The sequence below is a fragment of the Phoenix dactylifera genome, chromosome 8 (genome assembly GCF_051530095.1).
Source record: "Phoenix dactylifera cultivar Ajwa chromosome 8, Ajwa_hap1_PhDact_Kaust_v1.1, whole genome shotgun sequence".
Classification (NCBI taxonomy): Eukaryota; Viridiplantae; Streptophyta; class Magnoliopsida; order Arecales; family Arecaceae; genus Phoenix; species Phoenix dactylifera.
This window is the reverse complement of record NC_143197.1, coordinates 4,767,943-4,792,107: the sequence shown is the minus strand read 5'-3', so window position 1 is coordinate 4,792,107 and position 24,165 is coordinate 4,767,943. Positions and strand designations below refer to the sequence as shown.

Here is a 24,165-nt window from a genome sequence, read left to right as displayed (position 1 = left end):
CGTGTAGCCGTTCCAATACATACGGATACGGTCGCGCTACTTAGTATTGTATGTGTTTGCTTTGTAATTATTTCAAAGATTAGTTATATTGCATTGAATGTGCTAAAAGTTCTAGATTTAGGATGATAATTGAATTTTAGTTTTTTGAGAAAAGAAGATTATAATGAGTGAAAGGTGGTGTATTGCCAAACTGATGAAGTTGAAAAATTTTTACGAGTAGTGTTTGGGTTGGGATGAATAGGGAGGTTAGAATCATTGGATAGGAAGATCGCTAAATAATTCTAGCAGCAATAAGCCTACTATTGAAAAAACATGTGCTGAGGTCAAAAATTTTCGGATCGTACAGTGGATAATACTAGCATACAAAAATGAAAATTTGAAAAGTAGAAAAATATTTTTGCTACTATAGAGTGGAAGAAATATTCTAAAGTTTTCTAAAAATCACTTCAAATATGCAGAATTAGTGTTGCAAAAGGATACATAGAACTCAATATATTTGGAAGACGTCTAAAGCATAAATATAAGCTGCATACTTTAAATTATTATGGTTGGTACTTGCAGGTCGAATACATGGACAATATATAAGAGTAGAGATAGGAGATAATAAGAATACAATGAACAATAATAATTTGGGCTAGTGCTTGTTGAGAATTATAGCCTTTGGATTTGCTTAGTTCAAAAGAATTTAAATTGATTTACTTGTTGGATAGTCTACAAGATAATTGCAAAGGTCCTATCGTCTAGGTTGGCTCAGCTAATACCTCTTCTGGTTGATGATAAAAGATCGCTATATCTTGAAAAAAAACTTAGTGCTCATATGGAGTTGTGAATTTCTAAAAGAGGACCATATATAAAGAAATTCTTTGCAAATTGGACTTTGAAAAAGCTTTTGATAGATTGAACTAAAAAATTTTATTTGATCTAATGGAGACTAGGAGGTTTCGTACGATGTGGGTGTTGTGGTTCAAAGACTTGCTCACCTCTTCTTCAATAGCTATGTTAACGAATGGTAAACTGGAAAATGCATCAAATGTAGGAGGCCTTCGATAGGAGGATCCATTGTCTCTAGGTTTATTGATTTTAGCGGTGGAATACTTAAGTTGGCAAATCCCAATGGCTTGATTTTTGATTTAATATATGCTTGATGGACTCCAAGGAGGAATAAGGAATCTTCGTTTTGCAGATAACAGCCCACTCTTCTTTTCTAGTAATCAAGCTCCGCTCTTGGCCGTCAAACTTGTTCTGAGTTGATATGAATGGGCAAATGGTTTAAAGATTAATTTTCATAAATGAACACTTTAATTTGGAGATGCTCAGCACTAGAGAAAGCAAAGATCTTCATGTTGTAGGTATCAAAAACCATGTTCATACCATTGATTTGCTTCGTAGGAAAGATTGGCATGGTTTTTCTACTTGCTCATTTTTTTCGGCTCTGCTGCTCAAACCGGGGTGCATATCCTTTACTGCAATTTTGGCTAAATTATCTGATTGGAAGTGAAGGCTGCATTGGGTGTTAAAGGCCATCCACCAGCTCCGACTTTCTTGTGGTTTTTGTGTAGGGAAAAAGCATGTAAATAAAAGTGTGAGATTTGCTTGGGATCAGTTGGCACTATCGATCAGTTTGCTGGAATATTTGAAACCAAAGGAACCATGAATTTTCTGCAACAAAAATGTGGAGTAATGCCACTAATAAAAAGGGTGCTGAAGGATTTTCCACTGGGGTTCACTGTGCTCTCCCAGGACCTAAAACGCTCATATCGAGCTCCTCTCAAGACTAAGAAGCTTCTTTTTGATATTGCTTGCGCCTGGCTATGGATAGCTGGTCTAGGTTTTGGGGCCCTTCCTTTGTTTCTTCTTGTGTGCTTCTTTATTTATTTATTTATTTTTTTACGATTCTCTTTTTGTTGTTTTATATTTACTACTAAAATTTTAAGTTTCAGCGGGATAAAGAACGTCTTGGCCATCCTATCTTGCTCCCAAGAAGATAAGATCATCATTTGAAAAGACTTCGAAACCCACTGGTTTAGAGAAAAAAGACGAAAGATGCAAGAAAGAAATTAAGGAAAGAAGAAGAAAATAAAAAAAAAAAAGAAAAGGAAGGAGATAAGGAGGAAAAAAGGAAAGAAAAAAAGTAGAAAAGAAAGAAAATAAGAAAGAAAAAAAGTAAAAAATGGAGAAAGAAAGAGAATGAAAGAAGGAAAAGATTAGAAAAAGAATGAAGTGAAGAAAAGACGGAAGAACAGAAGAACAAAAGAAAGGAAATGAGAGGAAAAAACAAGGAAAGACAAAAGAAAGGAAAGAGAAGAAACAAAAAAGAGACAAGATAAAGGAAAGAAAAAAACAAAGAAAAGCAAAAAGGAAGAGATGCTTGATGGGGATGACCTTGCATCACGACAGATTGCTCTAGAGAGACGACTCATGGAAAAATTAGCCCGCACCTATTTCATAAGATTTAAAATTTTGATTTCAATAATATGCTTGGTAGGTGGTGTTTCTGTCTCTCCTCACTTTCTCCTTCTCTCGCTCTTAAATTATAGCAACAACATGCAATTATGAAGCAGTGGGCCAACCATGGGTCATCTTTCCAAATCATGGAGCCTTGCAACATTATCTCCCTTACGGGACATATTGTATTCCTACAGCAAATCCTTAAAATCACTCTTCCCCAAGCTTTCTTGTAGTTTACGTCCTAACAGACGTTGTCCTTTGCCAACTAAACAATATGAAAGACAACCAATTTATTGAATTATTTACCACTTCTAAAAAGGGCAAGTAAATTTGTTGATCATAGAATGAGTAAGGCCATAAATAGGTCAAGTTGACCCGGGACCTGACCCGATCTGGTTAGACCCAATCCGAACCATTTTAAAGGATCCGTGGGGCGAGTTGAGTTCTAAAATTAGACCCGTTTTATTTTTGGAGCAAGGACTGAGTTTTCTAAATTCGAACCTAACCCGATCGAACCTGTTAAACTATTTGAGCCCGCGAGTCATAGGAGAGCAGGCCCAACTGCCGAGCTGGTTACTTGCAACATGGAAAATAGTGATACATGCTACTATACTCTTAAAATCATTATCAACGAGGCATGTGTTGACTTCAATTGCTATGAGCTAAAATTCAGGAGAAGAAAATAACTTACACCCTATAACTGAGAAGATGTTTTAACAATGAGAGCCTATTTTTCCCAAGAGGAGTGCAATCTTTAGGAGGTAGCAGCATCACGATGCTACCCCGCTTATTTAAATCGAACCATATTGGAATTTACTTACTTTGATAAGAAAATATATACAAATCAACCATTAGAATTGCTAGAATCGTAAACCTAGGTGGTTGACATCTCCACACCACCTCTGAATGGCATAGATCATAGCATTTCCATGGGGTTTCCCATCTCATATCGTCAAGCAATTTATCTTTTAATGCAACTAATAACTGTATGACATCATTGATGTCCCCATGTTCTCATGTTGGCAACTAATAATTCTAAGCACTAACTAGATTAGATTCCTTTTCATGTACCGTTTTCTGATGGCTATTTCTTGAAGAAACTATAATCTTCTGGTCATGAATTTGGAAACCATCCAAGATCATCATGAAAATGGAAACACTATACATGTGAGGTCACATCACAAAAGAATGACAACTCACTCGTAGGAGGGTTGGAGGGAACTGGTCGTGGATGGTCATTAAAGTTGATGCTGAAATAATGGAGAAGAGAAAGGGTGCTAAAGCGTCGAGAAGAGTTAAGATGAGCAAGCCTAAGTTAAGATGGATGGAGGAAGAACGCTTGATAAAATAAAGTATATGCAAGATAGGTTGTGAATTGTGATTCCATCTAAGAAGAGAAAGAAAGTGCCTAAAGCTGGGAACAACCTGGGAAGGGAACGAAACGGCCAAGCTATTGATTTTGGCAAAATAAATATTTGTGTTATAAGCAAAGTCATTAGAGTATTGACTTATATACTTACTCAGATCCGATCTGAACCCGATCTGGACCCAACTCTAATCCAAATTTTTTGTGTTGGGACCTGGTTATACTTGGATCCGACCCGACCCGAATGATCCGTTAGATCAAAAATTGTAGCTGTGAATCCGATCCGATCCGATCTTCTATTGAGGCCTTGGTTAGTAATTTCCATCATGAGAAGGGCAAAGATCATTTAGTCTATATCCCTATATCTCTACATTTTTAATGTTTATTTTATCTGTAATCGACTTTTTTTCATCTTCAAAATCAGACATGCGTGCTTATTAATTAATTAATTGCTTGGAACATGGACTTTGTTCTCTTTATCAACACAACAAAATGATCCTCTTGCCATATGAAATAGAAGATAAAAGGAGGAAAGGATCGACCAAGGTTCATGGCCATGTTTATTGGAGGGAACAAAGAGCCTGTTCTATGCTTTTACTGCATATTTATCGCTTTCTTCGTTGGGCCATGCTTTCCAAACTTCCATGACAAAGGTGCAGGTCTCATGCATATACGGCAGAACTAGTTTCTAAATCGATTAAAATACTGGCTAAAAACAACGGTGGTGTGATGCATGCAGGTGGCGAATATTGTGGCGACGTGGCACGCAGTGCATGGGCGTGGCGCGCAGCGGGAATAAATTAATGCTTGCCCTTATCATTGGATTCATCTCACGTCATCCTTTTATCGTTTCTCTCCTTTCTTCTTGAGCCCGTTAATCGTGGTAGTTACGTGTCCATTTCCCATACATTTAGGGCTCGTTTGGTTCGCAGGAAAAAGAGGGGAAAAAGTGTGGTCAACGGGAAAGTAATGAAATGCCTCTTGTTTGGTTGGAGTTTTCAAAGGAGAGAGATGGGAAAGTTGTATTCCCATGGGAATATGATTCCCACATTTTATGGGAAAGTCTTTCCCATGAGAAACATGGGAAAGTTACTTTCCCATGAGGTGGAAATCACTCCTTTTTTATTTTTTCCCAAAAAGACCCTTCAGCATTAAAGAAGCATTAAAGAGGCATTAAAGACCTAATTTTTATTAAGGGCATAATAGGAATTATACATAACTTTCCTAGGAAAGTGGATGGTCAACCAAACATAAGCACTTTGGAAATTTGTCACTTTCCCATGGTTAACCAAACATGCCAAAAGTACTTTCTTAGGTATCCTCTTCCTAGGAATCTGATTCCCAGGAATCATATTCCTAGGAGGGAAAATACTTCCCGCGAACCAAACGAGCCCTTAGTTTAAATGAATCATTGAGATGTCGCAGTACTCTATTCCACGTCATCTGGCCCTCGGGCGGCCAGCATCTCATTTGATGATTTAAACGTTTTAATAATTATCTGATTAATTAATTAATTAATTAATTAATTAATTGAGCACATTATTGTTACACCTTTTAAGACTTTGAGCTATTGCTTGAGATGTGATTTGTGCTACGCTAGACCTACCATTGGAGGAAAAAGGGTGAGCTAATCACTTTAATAGTTTTTGCAAGGCCTATGATAACAAAAAGTAAATGTCAATGAGAGCTCCATTATTACTGTCAATTATATTGTATGACCTCTATTATATATATATATATAAGGACCCCTTGGGGTGCTTGGAATCTGCATCGACCAATTAGAAAAGACTTCTTTAAATCTAGATGATTCTTTTAATATATTCAAGAAAGTGCTGGACTTGTGTATGCTATAAGAAAAAAAGAAATCACTTAATTATATATGATCACAGGCTCGGACAAAAGGGTAATAATGCATTTAATTGATGTTGTGTATTGCCATAAAAAAACGTAAATCAGGTGTGTCCCTTAGGAGGTGTCTAATTTTAAATACATGCCAATCCTCATGGTCTGCCTTGATCATATAGAAAAGTCTTCTTTAAATGCATTTTTAGATAATTTTTTGATGCATTCAAGAAAATATTAGCTCCTGTAGGCCTAACATTATGTACAACTACAGGTTTAGAGACAAAGAGTTATAATACACTTAACTGTGTACAATGCATTAACAAACCAAATATTGCTTTCAAATTATATGGGAACTCTCCTGAATCTTTTTGGCTGGGGATGCAATTTTCTATGATCGGAAATTTATTAACCCTCAGGACATGGTTATGCTAAATCAAAATTAGAAAAACAAGAGAGGAGAAGTCATATGTTGGAGAAGAAATTGAAGGAAAGATGGAGAGATGATGCAAGAACTTTCTTTTCCTAATCACAAACTATGTCATCGATCATATTACATCTTTTAACAAGTTTTAACTTTTTTAGAACAATGAATCATAATCAAATTAATTAAGACTTCTTGTGCAATTACAGTCAGATAATATCAACAAAAACAGTGACATTCTGATTCAAGAATTTACTAGCCAGCCACAAACTCCTATTTGAATACTTTCAAACGAAATAAAATTCCATAAATATGTAAACTAAAATACTTAATTAACAATGACCTAAAAATCTGATTCACACCATGAATGCTTGGTTGGTGAGGCTTCTCAAATTACAACCAGCAGATACAGACAGCAATATCACAACGTAATTGATGTAAAACTAAAAGACTTTTAAGATAACATATTAGTTACTAAATATAATGAACCCACGTTCCATTGAGTGAATTCAAAATTCCATATTGAAATAACCAAGGCTGCTTTTTGATTCGAGCACAAGGTAGATTTGAGGCTTGGGATAAACTTTATGCCTATATATACCCAAAAAAAAAAGAAAAAGTGCCCCCAAAACATCTGAGAAGAAGGTCCAGGAAGAGTTATGCCGGCCAAACTTGCTTATAACAGGTAAAACTTTTTCAAAGAAAAATTATCATAAACTATTTCTTAGCATGAAAAAAACATTTTTATGGATTACAAAAAATATCATCTAAAAGGTATTCCAAAAAGGTAACTTTTGCTTTTCGAAAAATGGAGCCAAATAGAAACTGGGATAGCTCGTGATGAAAATATTCTCACTAGGCATGATTGTAACTATTTTTATTTTTTTATTCCCAAAACAAACGCACCTAAATGAGCTAAAAGTTACATATATAATTTCTGTGAATATCCTAAACTGCTTTTCGTCCACGCCAGACATTCGTTTCTTTCCCTGTGAGTAGAAAGAGACATCAAAGCATCTGTCGACCGTGCCTTCCATGTTATCGTCTTTGTTTCTTTCTTTCCACATGGCATGGCAAGAAGTTGGCAGCTAGCATTTGATAGATTCCATGGGTCTTTTTATGGACATCGCCACCTCTTTTGGAATCCGGACTAATGTAGCGTGTTGTCTGCAGCAAGGCAGTTGATTCAATTTTTGCTCCAGTAAATGTCACTGGCCTTTTGTCATAGCTCATATCTGAGTATTGCTGGACTTCAAAAGTTGGGCCACAGCTTTGTTTAAAAGTATCTACAAAGTTTGATTCTAAAAATAAATTTTCAAAGCTCCAAGCCTCTGATGTTATGCTAATTATCGTGCCGAGGTGCCTAAGAAGCGCCAAGATGTGTTCATCACAGGAGCATTGGCATCAATGTGTTACATTTTGCATGGCTGGTGTTAATTTTGGACCATTGGAAGGTCTGATGAGCTTCGAAAAAACTCCCAGGTTTGATGGTGTCTAAAGAGCAAGAAACCGGTCCCGCCCCAACTTTGAGCTTTGTTTTTTTAATTAATTGTGTCGATATCAGCCTTCGTGAGAAATCCAGAGGTGGATCAACAGCTTACGAGCGTGACAGGTAATGAAAGCGATGAAGGATGAAGTAATTCTTGTTGAATTATTGCGATATTTGGCATTTTGCTAACAATGCAGAAAAATATAAACGAAGAAATCAATTCGTTCCTCGAAGTTTATTTTCATCCTATCCAGTTTTGCAGCGTCAGAGTTGAATTTTTTCGAGGAACCGTGATTATCCATACGGGCGTGTCTATATATTAGATAAATTTTAGGTAGATCCAAAAAATTCAAATAACATATTTCGGTTAACTTTTTTTAAATAAGATCATGAATTATGATAAATTGTATCAGAGTGGATCTCGTCTATAACCTATATGGATTAGAAAACACTGCTATATAGATTTATGAAGGCTGATCACGAATTGATCATGATGTTTATGATTAGATTTAAATAAATTTGGACCCCTAGCCAGACGAGAATGCCAGAACTTAAACAGAAGAATATGCAAGAATTCGAGCACCATAGTCAATTAAAGAATGAATTGCCGCTATCAAACCACAAGCCTACATGGAATATATGATACGATCGAAAGGGTTCTCTTGTGGCGTAAGGACCCGGTCAGCGCGTTACCAGCAGGAACTTCTCCATTGGCATCTTTATCTTGACCAAATAAATAAATAAAAAAAGAGCTTATGCTGTCGTAAGCTAATCTTGAACTTAAGCAAGCTATCACCTTCTAACAAATAAACTCTAACCAAGAAAAGAGTAAGAAAGTTTCGGTAAACGCGCCCCATGTCATTTACCACATTTGGAGTTTATCTGGATCTTGTGCTTCTTTTGTCGCTTCTCACATCTATCAGACTGAGTGGCTTCATATACATTGCATTTCATGCTGAAAAAATCATTTGGCTTGATCATGCTTACATGCCACTTCCTCTAAAGAATATTTTACCATTTGATTCGTCTGGATGCATCCAGACTAGATGGCTTAACTCATGTGGTTTAGAAAAAAATACCGAAAAAAACGTGCTGAAGTTGGTGTGCAATAATTTAATTAGGTGGCGATAAATGGCTGGTGTGCTCACTCGTGGTTACAATGGCGGGGGCCACTTGAAAGGAAAACAGAGTCGAGAACGAGCTCGCCGCCTCTTACGCCTGGTCATAGGAATTACAAGTGAAGGAGACGACTAAGCTTCTCTGTTTAATTATCAGAAAAATTTCTATAATATGGTGGAGCGGCGTGCTATCTTGAATCCTCGGAGTGTTGGTTTGAACAGCGACGAGGGAGCAATCCTCTTGGCTGTTGATAGTTGGTGACTTCTGGAGTTGCCAAGCAAAGAAAAGAAGCAGGGGGACGTCTCATGATCCGGGGTGGAATTTGGTACGCTCAAGCGGTCAGGTACATTGAACAGGTGGGTCCGGAGTCAATCGTGTTCGGAGGAACGTTGAGTGACCCTGCAGTTTACCGCTGCTTCACGGCTTCTCTTGGCCACCATGGTATCCATGGTGGTCCTACCAGTGGCTAACCATCTCCTAAAAATTACAGGTATGGTTTTGCAAATATATGGGATTGAGTATGCATACTTCCAAATTTGCTATTTATATCTATATTCTTGTAAATTTATCATTTATATGTGTTGGGGGTGGAGGGACTAGAAACTTAGTCCTACATCGATTGAGTAGCAGAAAGGATTGTGCCTTAAATAGAGGGGCAAAAATTCCTTCCCTCAAGAGGCGTCTTCTGCCACCAAGGTGGTAGCCTAGTGGTACTGGGCAGCAATTCTAACCACAAGATCCCAAGTTCGAATCGCTGCGGCGACGATTAAATTGTGGACCGGAGCTCACTACTTTGGCCACTGCTTGGACTTGTGGTGTAGGACCGCTCTTGAACCGCTAGTAGCCGGAGTGGTGCCAGGTGTGACGTACTCACACGTGGGACTCGAGCCGAGGCTCAGAGGAGTAGCTGAGCTGGGCCCACGGGTGGGGAGGGTATGAGTAAAACCGGTCGGGGTGCCCAACACACGGCCATTTCTGCCCGCATCGAACATTCTCCTGGCGGGGCGGGGGGCCCAGTGGGGGCTGCTACGCGGGGATGGGCTTGTCCCTTCCTCCCCCTACCTCTTTTTGTTTAGCAAAAAAAAAAAAAAGAAAAAAAAAGAGGCGTCTTTTGAAAGTCAAAACTGTGAGGGAGGCTTCTACCTATCCCAAAACGGACAATACCTCATGTTGGAACGCATCCTCTTTTCCTGCTCTAACAATATGTATGCTCTTGTAAATTATTTTTTTATAAATATAATCCGACAAATTTACTATTTGCATGTATAATGTTATAAATTATTATATGTTTTTATATTTATTTTTTATTGAGTTAAAGATATATACACAGCAAAAAATAACATGCAAATAAAAAAAATTATAAGGGTGTATATGCAAGTACTCAATTTGTATATATATATATATATATATATATATATATATATATATATATATATATATATATATATATATATATATATATATATATATATATATATATATATATATATATATATATATATATACAATTTTAGATTTTTATAAAGATGTGCAAAAAGGATGTTTTGTGAGATATATATGCAAATAGAAATTTACAAAAATATTCGCATAATTTCAAATATTGATAAAGGTATATATACATAAAAAACCAAAAATATACATGTAGTCATGGATTTTATGGCAATGAAGAATTCTTGTGAATTCATATAACTAAAGGCTCCCAAACTTTGTGGAATTTTATTTCAATAGGAATATGAGAATATAAGTCAAAGGATAAAAAAACAGGGGGCAAGAAAGAAATTGCATTCTTTATTATTAACTTGTTGAACTCATTATTTACCATTAGTTTCTTTTAGAGAAAAGGAGAGAAAGAAGTGTGCGTGTGTGTGTGTGTGTGAGAGAGAGAGAGTTTCTAAGTTAGTTGTTGAGATTCTGCTACTAGAAACTAGAAACTTGAGGCTTGATATAAATTAGAAGGCAATATATCAGTGAGATGTTATTTTTCAAAAGTATAAAAGATCTTGAGGACTCATTTGGCTCGTAAATTTTTTTTTTACTAAAATATTTTTTTCTAAAAAATTGGTGTTTGAAAAAATAAATTTTGTATATTTGATTAATTTTGAAAAAGTAACATATTTCATAATATTTGATGTTTTGTTAAATATCTATTTTTCTGAAAAAGTTATCTAGAATACTTGTTATACCTTTAATAAAGAAAAATATCTTACCTTATTCTATTTAAAAGCTTAAGAACTTTTTTGAAAAAAAATAATTACAATTTCCATAATTGATGAAAATTGAACTTTTTCATAATGCAAATTTTTCTTTTTTATAAAATATAAAAATCAAAAACTATTTTTCTATTTTTTTAAAAAACTCCAACCGAGGCAATTTTTATTATTATTATTATTAGCTCCATTTCTCTCTCTTTTTTTTTTCTCTCTCATCAAATAAAATCCAGCGCCACTGAGGATCATTTGCCAGACGTAGTGATGGCAGCATGCGGGGAAGGACTCAGGATTCAAGAACCAAGAGCGAGCCCCCCTCCAGCCAGATTCAAGTACTTAGGTGTCTCTGAGACTCTGAGGTAGTAAGCCGCTGCTCCAGTACCTTCAGTTGCTGTCACTGTGGAAGGCTGTTCTTCAAGTAGCTATAACTAAGCTTATATTTATATATTATTAATTTTAAAATAAGTAATATAAAAGATAATTCTAAATATCAATGCCCGCTGAATGAGTATCGACAAAGTCCATCCTAAATATTTGAGACAACCTCGAGATAGGAGGAACCCAAAAACAAAAAGTGGAAGACGAGATGGAACCTCACACGAAAACCCAGAGGCAATCCTGCTATAGTGTGATCATTTGAAGCAGCACTCAAGAAACAAAGATACTTACAGGTTGAAGAAACTGCAATCTAGTAGACAAAAGATATCGTACACTGTGGGGATCTAAAGAACAAGAATACAATCCAATGGACGAGGCAATTTACAACCGTGGCAAAATACAGACGTGAACTTTAAGATTACAAGCTTGACAACAATTGAGGGAAAAAGATTCCTCCATAGCAACTACTTTTCCCACTCCCCAGATCTTTTATACATTCATATTTGTTCTGCCTCCTTTGGGGTAAAACTATTCTTTCATAGCTTTAAGCAACAGCGAGGAATTCTGACCGAACCACCACTTCCCGACTAGCTTTGCATGCATGTATTGAAGTACAGACATCTGTTGTCTCAAGAAACTTAACAAGGTTTGCCATTATCAGTGGACCGTATTGGAAGACCAACCTCTTGCACTGCACACGGAAATAAAATAAGAAGAAGAAATCATGAGAGAAGGGAAAAGCCCAAATATACATTAATAGGCAAAATTCAAGCAAAAAGTGACTAATGCCTCACTTCAGCGAAAAAAAAAAATCCCCAAGCAAAAAAAAAAAGGAAAAAAAAAAAACTTAAAGGCCGTAAATACAAGGTCATCGCCACCTTCAGCAAGCCAAGGCCATGGGAGAAATTGCATTACAGATTTAACACCACAGATACCCAGTGATTACTAGGAACTCCAACAATATTTAAAGGTATTTGGTGATTTCAGGTCTCATGTCACTTAACACTTGATTGTTTGGAAGATAGGTGCTATGTTACTTACCTGTTGCACAAAATTCTCCACCTTATTGCATCCTTTCAAAAGCATCTCAATTATCTCAAGCTGCAGATTTTTCACAGGAAAATATCTGGTCAGCATTAAGCAACATATATATATCTATGTTTAAGCAACATTTGTGCCTCCGTAAATTCAAAGGAACAGATCCTGTGAGGTAAAGCTATAATTTTACACATCTTGTGCAGAGCAAAAATAGTTGTATCTACTCAAACAGAGGCCATGGTCCAACCAAAAATGGGAGGTCACTAAACTGCATAGATCAACAAAGAGAGCCAAAGATGCAACCACATCTTACATCTACTTGAAAAGAAAAACAGAGAACAAGGGTCAGGTATAATTAACAGGCAAAAAATGCAAAAGCACCCGGCACACTGACAGGGGACCCAGAAAAAGCAAAGCATGTATCTTGATTACCTAAAGCATAGTATTAAGAACATCGTTATTAACCACTAAAGGTGAAAAAAAAATTATTCTGACATGGCCAAGTTACTTTGTCCTTGGTTATACCATCCTGTATCATAAACTATGGCTTCGCCAACACCATACAATCCTGAGAACAAGCAAAGAACTAAAGGTCATGCATCCGTAAGTATTGACCGAGCATCCATTAATATCACTAAGCATTTTACTTTATACAAAATACCATGTATCAGAAACATTATTGAAGTTGTAATTCTAGAGCCCATTGAAAGAAGAAATGCCAGATATGTTATCATTTATGCAAGTTTAATGTTAATCTGTAATTTGCAGTAGAAATACATAGTAGCATGCCTAGTCTCAATGATATCATAGACTAAGCATGTATATGAGATGTAGGACTTACTGTATACGATGTATTTAGAAGAAAATGCAAAGTGTGTAACCAATTTGAGTCCTTGGCAAAATGATAGTAGAGTTAGAGATGAGTTGATCAAACCTTGTTTTTTATCCTTTCTTGTCTAAACTGCGTCAATAAAGATTTTGGAGGGTTGCTCTCTGGTCACTTAAACTTAACCAAGGCAATTAATGAAGGAGAGTTGATTTTAAAGTATGTCTTGTCTATAGTTGCTCAGGCAAGTACTCTGGAACCCATTTGAAAGGTTCAGCGTCAATTTGAGAGTCGACTGCACACAGTTCTTCAGCTTCCTTTCTTAGTTGTAACCAACATATGTATTTATAAGAAATAAAAATGTATTTTAAAGCTCGGAACATTTCTAGTCGTTGTAATTATGCTGAATAGAATAAGCTATTGCATCAAAGCTACATAGAATAGTCTATATTAGACACAAAGCAAATTTTTTTTATCAAATCTTCTAATTCTTCAGCCATCCAACAATATGATACCACACATAATTATACTGATACACGCGAAATGGCACCTTAATGTGACATGGTAAGCATATGAGCCGATAACTGACCAACACAGGCATAAAACACGATAATATAGTTCCTTGTGCATAGCATGACAATGCATTTTTACAAAGAAGTAATAAGTCAAACATGAACACATATGAAACTACATTGTTGCAGAGAGAGAAAAAGTTAGACATTTAGTAGCATATAATGACTATGATGGAAGTGAAGAACATAGTATGACAGATTTAGCTATGCAATAAAAAAATTAATGCTTTGGAGATGGGCTGCCGGATAATTCTGTTTCAGCATCTCCCGTCCAGCATAACAGAGATCATCGTTAGCTTAAGATGCAAGCAAGAACCTGGTTGTGAAACAGCATGGACCAAAAGGATACCAGTATACCTCTGTGTCAGGGTCTTTCAGTTTGGTAATAATTTCCACGACAGCATGATGGCAGATTGTACAGGCATCATCATGCTTTGGTAGAGGAACCAATACTATCTTCTCACAGAGATTCACCTTTTCACAAAATTGCTCTGGGCGTATTGTATCAATTTCCATGAAGAAAAGAGGTGCATAATAGTCTACTAATAAAACACACTGCCAGGAAATTAAGTTTAAGGGCACAATATTAGCATGAAGTCATTTCAAAAAAAACAAATAAAGAAAGGTTCTTATATTTGGACTACAAACTTATATTGGCCAAATGAGACAAGCTTACCTGCTTCTCAAAAGAATGAAGCCGAGAACATGCTTGGTGAAGGGTATTGACAATCTCAATTTGGGTCTCATTCTCGCCAAGATAATATATAGCCTGGGAAGTAAACTCTTCACATAGTGTGCACGATTCCTCTTTCCTTGCAATTGATTCAGACATTCTATTTTCACTTTGTGTCTTGTAATCCATTGGCATAACTGGAAACACAGAAAATCACCCAACGTTACAAGATATCATGTTAATGGATTTTTCAAATCAATGTTCTAAAAACCAAACTGGACTAGCCAGTCGAACCACTTGAACCATCAACTAGTTAGGCCCCCCAAAACCAGATTGCAGAGAAAAAAGGCTTCTATCATTAAAACAGAATAAATTTTGGTTATAATGGAGATTTGTTTAAACCTTTCCAAGTTTGCACAAATCAAGACGTTTTGTGATAGATAAAACTCGGCTTGTTGGTTTACAATTAGGAGTACGGTTTGGTTTTTGACTAAACTGCTCTCCCATTTGCATGAGAATGATTCCTTCTTCCTCTACAACATTGATGGAGGATGGAGGTGGAAGATAGCCAACACCACCAACGGCACCAGACGTCAAGCACGCTTCCCCTATCTGTGTGTGTCTTTACCCCTCCTCCAGCCCCTCCCCACCCACCACCTAGTCCCCCTCTTGGGCCTCCCCCCCCCCCCCCACCTCCCCTCCCTCCCTCCCTCCAACCTCCTGACTGATGCCCCTCTCCCCCAACTTTTGGCCCTCTCAATAGCTAGAGCTTGGGAGTAGCATCACTTTCCTCTCTCTCTTTCTCTCTACCTCTTTGCTGTCAATCCACTTGGCAACCGTGGCCCACTGGTAGCACACCAGGCCTCCTCGTCCTCTCCCTATCCCTCCCTCCCTCTTTGCACTCTCACTCATTCCCTCTCAGTCTCTATTACTCTTTTCATCCCCTTCCCACCCCTCATTACATGAGACTATAACATCTTTAGCTTTTTACTCGATAAGCATCATTTACTGTGAATAGGTTCCTAACTGATAGTTTTGGCATATTGGAGGAAAAACCGACTCAATTTAATAGATTTGTTAAAATTAATAAAGTTAGGATTCTTTCTTCAAAGACACTTCATTCATGGATCCATAAAGAGTACTAAAAAATGTTAACAAAATGCTAACAAATCTTGGATTTTTATTTTTAAATTTTCTACATTTTTAATTTAATTAATTTTTTACATAAATAATGCACAATACATATATTTATCATGTCATCATAATATCATGGTTTGATTCCGGTTAACCCACTGAATGAGAGTAATTTATGATACAGTCACTTTTCAGATTTGATGAATGATCCAAGTTCTAAAATATTGCTTTAAATAAATAAAATGATTCGTATCACAAGCCCATACGAGAATAGTTTGGACCTTGGGATGTGTGTGTGCATGCACCAATGCATGTGTGTACACTCTCCATCCTTGATTCGATCGGGGAGAAGGAAGGAATTTCTTCAACCCACTCAACTTGAATCTCTCATGAAAACTATGGAAAAGTGGAAAAAGATTGACAAAAGTAGGGTTTACATCCCCTTTTCTTTTATTGATGATTTGTAAACTAGGACTCATAACATCTATTTATAATAATAAGATCCACCTTTGCACAATTTGGATCGGATTCCTCTCCTAGTTCTAGTGTTCCTCTCGAATCAATCCTTTAACGCATTAATGTAATGAGATGTTTTATTTGTTTGTTCCAACATGAAATCTAAATATAAAAATTATTTGATAAACAAATAGATGCTTTAGCATTAAAAGACTTGCTAATTCATATCTTACTATAGACCAAAATAGATGCTTGGCTAAAACCTACAAAAATACTCATTTCAATTTAGTTGACAAATTGTATAATATTGAAGCAAAACAAAGCAGTTCCAAAAGCAGTTTTACACAAAAAAACATAGGATCAATATTCCTTAATTTTATCAATTCGATATTCAAAATTCTATAATAGAATAAAAAAGCTAGATTTTATTATGCGTTATGCTTCGTACCTACTTCATCGATCCCTGATATTGCAAGAAAGATAAGAGAAACATTGCTCTAAATTAGAAAAAGAAGTAAATTTTAAAGTATTTGCATTATGAAATTCTTGGCATTCCAACTTCCAAGCCAAAGGTGCCTATTGAGCTGAGTCAACTAAATCAATTGGAGTATGAAACATATAGTTCGTATCTTATGTCCATATTTCCAGATTGTTTGGTGTCTTAATATCTTTATCTTTGCTGAATGCAGTTCACATAAGATTGAATACACAAGGCCATTTTGTCACTGACAAATAAAATGATTATCTTTCTTAAGCCAACCTCTTCCATATCTAATACACGCCTTCAAATAAGCTTCAAAATATGACCTTCAACATTTTATGTTAACTAAGTTCCTCTAGCAAGATGTATTTACTAAATCCAGTTTATCTGAATGAATTGCCTAGAAAATAAAGGCATTGACCAGGCCTAAAAACTAATACAGAACCATTTTTTAATATTGTAAACTTTAATATGAAAAGTTCATTAGTCAAACTAATTACCTATACGTGTAATTGTTTACAATACATTTTTAAAGACAAAATTTTGATGAATAGAAAACTTGATACTCAGCAAACTACAATGTACAAAAATAAGTAGAACTTCAAGGCACGCACACACACAAAAGAAAACAAGTTGCTTTTGGCACATGCCAATTTCTAATATTTTGATTAGTACTGAAAATATGTGAGTTTACAAGGTACCTCGATTGTATAGATTGTGTTATTATATAAAACCTTTTGATAATATTCTTCAATCTAAGGACAAAGTCGCATAAACCATATGTCCATATAAAATATTTTCCATTACATAGTAGATATACACATTGATAAAAGACATTCTCCACACAAACAAAATTTGCATGACTAAAAGCAGAAAAAGGAAAAAGGAAGAACCAAAAAGTAGTTTCAGTTAACTCACACTAACAAAACTGAAGCTGAAAGAGCTACCTCAATTATGCATATTGTATCTTGTTCTAATATTATTCATTCTAATCAAGATATCATTAATCATATTAGTTTTCTCAATTACTTAAATACTTGAACCACCTTTAGAATTTAATGTTAGATCAAAGATAAAAATGCTGATCAAAGGGGATGCCATAAATATAATACGAATGAAAAAGCTGTTAAAGAAAGATTACTCAGACTTACCCATGATATCCAAGGTTACCAAATTTCTAGCATTTGCACAGGTACAGCTGATGACCAGCATAAGAAGAAGCATGAATCTCATTCTCAAACACATTATACCTGTCAAATAAACTAATTGATGAATGCCATATTTACATGCATCAGATTATTTAAAAAATATATATTCCTACACCTAACAAATAATTCATGGATATCACTCATTGGATTAGTGAACACAATTATTACAACTTATTTTGCCTTTAGGTAAACATGATAAAGTGGTCCTATATGCATACTTTTACATAAAATTGCGACAAAAAATGTACATGATTTAATTATCAATAAAAAAGAAATCAGTTCTGGTCCACATGAATAAGTATTTTAGTCACCAGAACAAAAGGTTTCAAAACATTAAGATGACAATCAAACCAGATATGTGCAGTGAACTTACATAAATTTGAATAACGATAGTTCTCCAAAGAAATAAATAAGCAAAACCAAAAGGAGAAGATTTAGTCGATTATTAGAATGGACAACTAGTAAAGAAGCACCAAGTTAAGTCAACTGACAGATACAACTAAATCCCTTTTCAGGTTCCTACTGCATGGCATCAAAACATCAGATGTCCTGGTGACATCGGAATCATATAAGAGCAAACTCCCCAGACAAAGTTTTCATTAATTAATTTATTCAACCACAAACTTTAAGTTCCTTTCAAATATTACAAAAGATAAATTATAATCAATTCTTTTGATTTCTTTATCCCTTTCTCTTGCATAGTCTTCATGTTGCAGAGACATAAACTTAACCAATAGATGGTGTTAACTATGTGTCCTTCAATTGCAATCATTTCCAAAGGAAACATTAAACTTTTTCATTGTTATGTGATCATCAATTGCAAAGACAGAATTATCCAGCAGTTGCATGAAAATTGTCTTTTAAGATCATCAGAATACACACAACATTACTCTGCCATTGACACCAAAAAACTTTTGACTATTCCAAGCACCAAAGATCCAATTATATGACTTTTCAACAGAATAACAACGAAGTTCAGGTGGAGAATGAATCTAGAAGAAAACCTTTTCAAAATTTAGCCGACTTTACAAGTCACAAAAGGTCCATCTATGGGAGTTGTATCCTGTTATTCCTTGAATGATTCTTGGAATCGATTCCCCAAAAAAAACAAAGGCTGCAGAATCTCTACAAATTGATCCTTTGGCAGCAATTTATACTATAATTCCAAAAGGGAATCGGATCAAACCTAACCATGAAAAACAGATGCCTACAAATACACCCCACACTAACTTAAGCATTTTGGATTGAAAATTTGAAATTGACAGAAATATATTCCAAGATCTGAAATTTCGTTGTTCCTCAGCCAATGCCCCAATTTTTTAAGACTTACAAACAAAAAACAGGTATACTTTTATGAGCTTAAAACCTAACCATCCTCACTCCAGCTGATATTCTAACTTCCAAGAATTTGTTCCAAACAGCAACTCCTTAAATAAAATGTTGACATATGTCAGTACCGCATAAGAGAACATCTGTTATGGTGTCACCGTAATCTGAATGCAAATAGCTCGTATAAGGGATGGTAAACCAAATCATGCAGACCAAGAGATGTAGCCTTCGCACTCACCCAGAATTTGAGTCACTCTGACACTAAGATCTACCCGGCATGTTGAGAATCTATTACAAAAATCAACCGCCTAACTTGAATCCTTCTAACACAAAGGCGCAATTACCATCCTTGACTCACACGCTGACAGTTTTAACACTATTTGAAGAAGAAATTAGCAAAGTTGTAGCATCTTTCTCACTTAGAATGCTTAAAAGCAAAACTAGAAGCATATCCAGTATCCCTTGTCAGCCTCATTCCTAGTAGACCACACAAGGTATTGCTAAAAGCTCAATCAGCAAAAAGCCAAAGACCTTGACCCCCAAAGACTTTCTGTTTCATACAGGTAGATCAAATGAACATCTATCACAACATTACAGTTTGATACTAATGGAAGAAACTATAGAAAGAAATGCTCCACAGCACCTTAAGCATAACCAATCCAAAACATCACCACAAGAATAAGAGGTGCCAAAGTTCCCCTGCAGACACTACCATGAGGTGATAGCTTCTCTCACTGCCAAGGAATTAAAACATTGAACGGATGAAACACAATAAGGACAAAACTTCACTTTCCCGTTCAAAACACCTATAATCTACATCCAATTTTAACGAACTTCGCACGACGGACAAAGGAAAACTTAGAGGGAAGGAAAAAGCTCTGCGTGCAGTTTAGAAGAATGTCATATCTAGAAAGCAACAATCCAGACGATGAGCCATCCAGTCAAATCAATTTCTTTGCCCAAGTAAACTGTAACTCAGTATCGTCCACCCATTATTTTCTCTTCAAACTTGATCTTCTAAACCCAAAGCATAAATAAAAAAAAATCAATATAAAAGCAAAATAATCATTTCCACACGTCTCTATACTTAAATCAAGATAACATCGTGATATCAACAACTTAAACTCCAACTCAATCTCGACACAGTCACCAATTTTGTCAAGACAAGACAAGCACCTAACACCCGATCTACAACAAATCCAAGCTACAAATATAGAAAGCAACATCTACAAACCATGGAAAGAACAATAATATCGCACCAAGATTTCAGCCACCGGTCATTCTCTCTATGTAGGTCATTACCGATAAAAAAAAAAAGAAGACATCAGATCATTAAAACTACCAGCCACAACAAAATATTTTCAAAGAAATTGAGATCTTGAAACCCTAATTTGCAGATTGAGATGGACGAAAGATCAAGAAATTTATGGATGAAGAGAAAGCGATATAGATGGGAACCTTGACGGAAGAGGGGGGGCGGGGGCTTCGGTATCTCCTCCTCTCGAAAGCCTCCGACGGGAGGGAAAGGGTTGACTTCTTATGATAGGGAGAGAGAGGGAGTGGAGAAAGCAGAGACGAGAGGCGGCTGCCGTCGCCATGGGGTAAAGATTGAATAAATTCCTCTACTTTCGCTGTTGTTAACCGGAACCCACGAGGAAGCGTGACGTTACTGGCTCTTAGTTAAATAGAAATTATTTAAAAAAAATAACATAAAAACAAGCCTTTTAACGTCGACAGCAGGGTTCGAACCTGCGCGGGCCAAGCCCAACAGATTTCAAGTCTGTCTCCTTAACCACTCGGACATATCGACATTTACCCTCAGCTTTATAGCATATTTTATATGTAATATAGTTTTAGGCCCTTCAACCACCCTTATCGTTCATTCATGGTCCTAATGGAGAGAGATGAAAAGCTTTCCTACCCACTGATTGGCAAGTGTTTTTTTATGCTATCAGTTTAAATGTCTATATGTATCATCATGATCGCACTTCTTGTTTTCACAAATACAAATTTTGTATTTTAAAACATAATATACTAAAAATGCAATGCAATATAATGTAATGCTGCATCAAAAATAATGTAATATAATACAATATATTTATAAGTTTATACTTCAAGCCGATAACTAATTGATGATAGTCTTCGAATCTCCCTCAACAATAATATTGGAAGCAATGAAGACCATAGTTGCATAAACAAGACTCTTCCAAATTCTCCTCACCTCCACTAGGGGGACAATGACATCATAAATTTGACATTACTCTATGGCTATGAGGGCAAATCTCTGACTTCGGATCATAAAGCCAACTCCATCTTTTGCGCCACTATCCAGAATGCTTTCATCAATATTGATCTTGAGAAAATTAGAAAATGAGAGCTCTCAGATAAAATATATCATCCTATAAGACACAAAGAGACGTACTGAAAGACTCAATTTCTCGGGTTGTCTCGATCAAGTGAGCAGTTTTGGCTTGGATGTATTGACCAGATGCTGGGGGCTTGAGCTTTCAGAAGAGCAGTAAAGGAACCCAGATCCTTATTTTCAAACATACATGCATTCTTAAATAACCAAAAATGGTAAACGATGTAATAAGAGATAATCACTCCACAAGACTCGATGATTTTGATGCTTCTTCTTAAAGGACTCCAAAAGGGTGATCATGGACTGCTGGGGTGCTCAAGGCAATTTGCCACACTCTGCAGGCGTGTCCTCACAGTGCAATGCAGCGGGCACCATTGGCATGCCCCATACCTGAATATAAATCCTTGGATATGAAGAGGAGGCTTTTGGTTCAGAGTTTTGCCCGTTAGCTTTCGCCTTGGTCTGTTTCTCCTTCTTTTTTCATATGAAATGAAAGGGGTTTCAATGTCTGGACAAATACAAGATGACAATGATGATCTCAGGTTATGTTATAATTATCCAAAAAAACTGCCGCTGAAACATAACGGGTCATGATGGAGTTGGGCCCATGGGCCTAACAGTCCACTGACCCGTTAAAAAATATCAACGGCGCTTGCGGGAGATCATGGCAAGGCTGCCATGGTTGTAATTTTTCTTCGTTTTGGTAACTAGGAATGAGACGTAACGGTAAAGCCACTGTTTTATTATAGATTTTTTAGGTATATACTCTTCCAATTTTTAAATATTAGAATTTGCATGAATACTTTTCTAAAATTGATATTTTTATCTATATCCTTATCAAACACTTGTTTTTGCTTTGTATATATATTCTTCTTTCTTTTTTTTGCGTATCTACCTCTGCCATCTAACGCTGTTAGGAAGTTAGTAGTTTAAAATTGAAATGATAAAAATATTCTAAGTGAGTAAACAAGCAAAAAAAAATGTTTATAAAGGTATACATGCAAATAGTAACTTTTGAGAGTATTCATGTAATTTTATATATTTAGAAGGATATACACCCAAAAAAATCTTCAGATTTTTGCATAAATATCCTTCTAAATATTAAAATTTGTCATGAATACCCTCCAAATTGATATTTACGTGCATGCCTTCATAAAACACTATTTTTGTATGAATACTTTTGATATTGCGATTCAGCTAATGTGATTAGCTAAAATTATATTTATTTAAACTAAAAATTAAATAAAATTATGAAAGTATCTTTTTATTTCTGAAGCAGATGACAGGTTAGCGGGTCTAACTGAAAACTATTATTTCTACCTCCTTTGAAAATTTTTTGCTTCCGTAACTTCCCTCTCCACCATAGATAGCCCTTCATTATATCTTTTTTACATAAAGATGGTCATGTCCTGCTTTTAGCTTTATGAATTATTTAAAGAAAAGTTTTGTAAGAGATGTGCAATATTTATCTTTTAGTGTATGAGATTTGCAATGTTCATCTTTTAGAGTTGAAAAATTTCTTATATATAAATTGGTGGTTGATTTATAATTACTGCAACAAGATGGGCCTTATATACTACATTTTTTCTTCTTTTAAAAAATTAAAGCTCCAAAAAAAATAGCTTAAGGTACACAACGTAAAGGGTAGCTTTCTAGCACATAGCTACGGAGGTTGTTAATAAGTCTGAAGGGTTTAAAGTCTTTCAATAATTTTAATTGAAGATGATTGATGTTGTCTTTCTACTCATGAGTATAGCAGTAGCAGGAAAACTCGATCATTGCAATCTATCGTGTGTTTTTAAGAGATTCTAATCATTTTTTATATTCTAATGCATGCCCTCATATATGCATCTATAACAATAAATATTATAAACTATATTTCAATGAAATAAAATATAGTGATTGTTATAAATGAAGAAGAATAAAGTAGAATAATCTTATGATTAGTGAAATAACTTTTATGACTCTTTTTGTTATCTAATTGTCGAATCGATCTTTTCCTTTAGCAATTTTTTTATGAAAGCATTGAGGAGCAGGCATTAGACAAATCTGAGTGTTCAAACATATTGAAATAGAAAAAAATAAAACTAGAGTTTTTTTGAATGTAAATCCTCTTGAATATATGAAATTTTATGAATACCTTTACAAAGTATTATTTGCATATATACTCTTATAAATGTTTCTTTTTTGTATATCTACCCATTAAGGATATTTTAGTTATTTTTAATTTTAAACCGCTAATTTCTTGATGGCGTTATGCAAAAAAAAAGAAAAATGCAGGATATATACACAAAACAAGTACTTATAAGGGTATATATGTAAATATCAATTTACGAGAATATTCATGTAATTTTTAATATTTAGGAGGATATGTATGTAATTTTTTAATTATTTATTTATGTAAATATTATTTTTTCAAAAGAAAAGCTAAATCTCAATGACAGTTTGAAAAATAAATTTTATTGCGAGGCTATGAATTATGATCGACTCAAATAACAGTGCCGTTTTATTGCAAAACCTTTTCTATAGTAATAGCAAGTATTCTATGCCAAAACATAGTCAAATCCTCTGCTAGATGAGGGAATAGGAAGTGCTATTTTTTTACGGCCATCAATAACCGATATGGAATACGTTGAGACAAAGGCGAGATTGCAGATTGTCATCCATAAACTTGTTAAAAAAAAAAATATGATACTAATCATTTCACACGAATGTAAAAGAATTATTTATACTCAATACTTCCAAAGGCACATGACAATCTTAGAACATAGAACCTCCTCGTACTGGAAGAAACATGGAACCACTGTATACTA

At 35.3% G+C, this 24,165-nt stretch overlaps 1 protein-coding gene and 1 non-coding gene across 4 annotated transcripts; both read right to left on the bottom strand.

Annotated features, from left to right (window-relative positions):
- Positions 1-11,543: 11,543 nt before the first annotated feature.
- Positions 11,544-20,640, bottom strand: LOC103702109 (uncharacterized). 3 transcript variants are annotated; one of them, XM_026802622.4, is made up of 6 exons: positions 20,449-20,640; positions 17,605-17,703; positions 14,386-14,579; positions 14,067-14,264; positions 12,315-12,374; positions 11,544-11,964 (listed from the first exon to the last, which is right to left on the bottom strand). In XM_026802622.4, the coding sequence occupies exons 2-6, from the start codon at positions 17,696-17,698 to the stop codon at positions 11,818-11,820; spliced, it is 693 nt and encodes a 230-aa protein (XP_026658423.4). In that variant the 5' UTR covers positions 17,699-17,703; positions 20,449-20,640; the 3' UTR covers positions 11,544-11,817. The 3 variants fall into 3 exon arrangements, with proteins under 3 accessions (XP_026658423.4, XP_088558601.2, XP_088558602.2); XM_088702475.2 differs by lacking the exon at positions 20,449-20,640 and adding an exon at positions 20,250-20,420; XM_088702476.2 differs by lacking the exons at positions 17,605-17,703; positions 20,449-20,640 and adding an exon at positions 14,785-14,989.
- A 78-nt stretch (positions 20,641-20,718) lies between these two features.
- On the bottom strand, positions 20,719-20,800 carry TRNAS-UGA (transfer RNA serine (anticodon UGA)). The gene has a single exon. It is a non-coding gene; the product is annotated as a tRNA-Ser (tRNA).
- Positions 20,801-24,165: the final 3,365 nt, after the last annotated feature.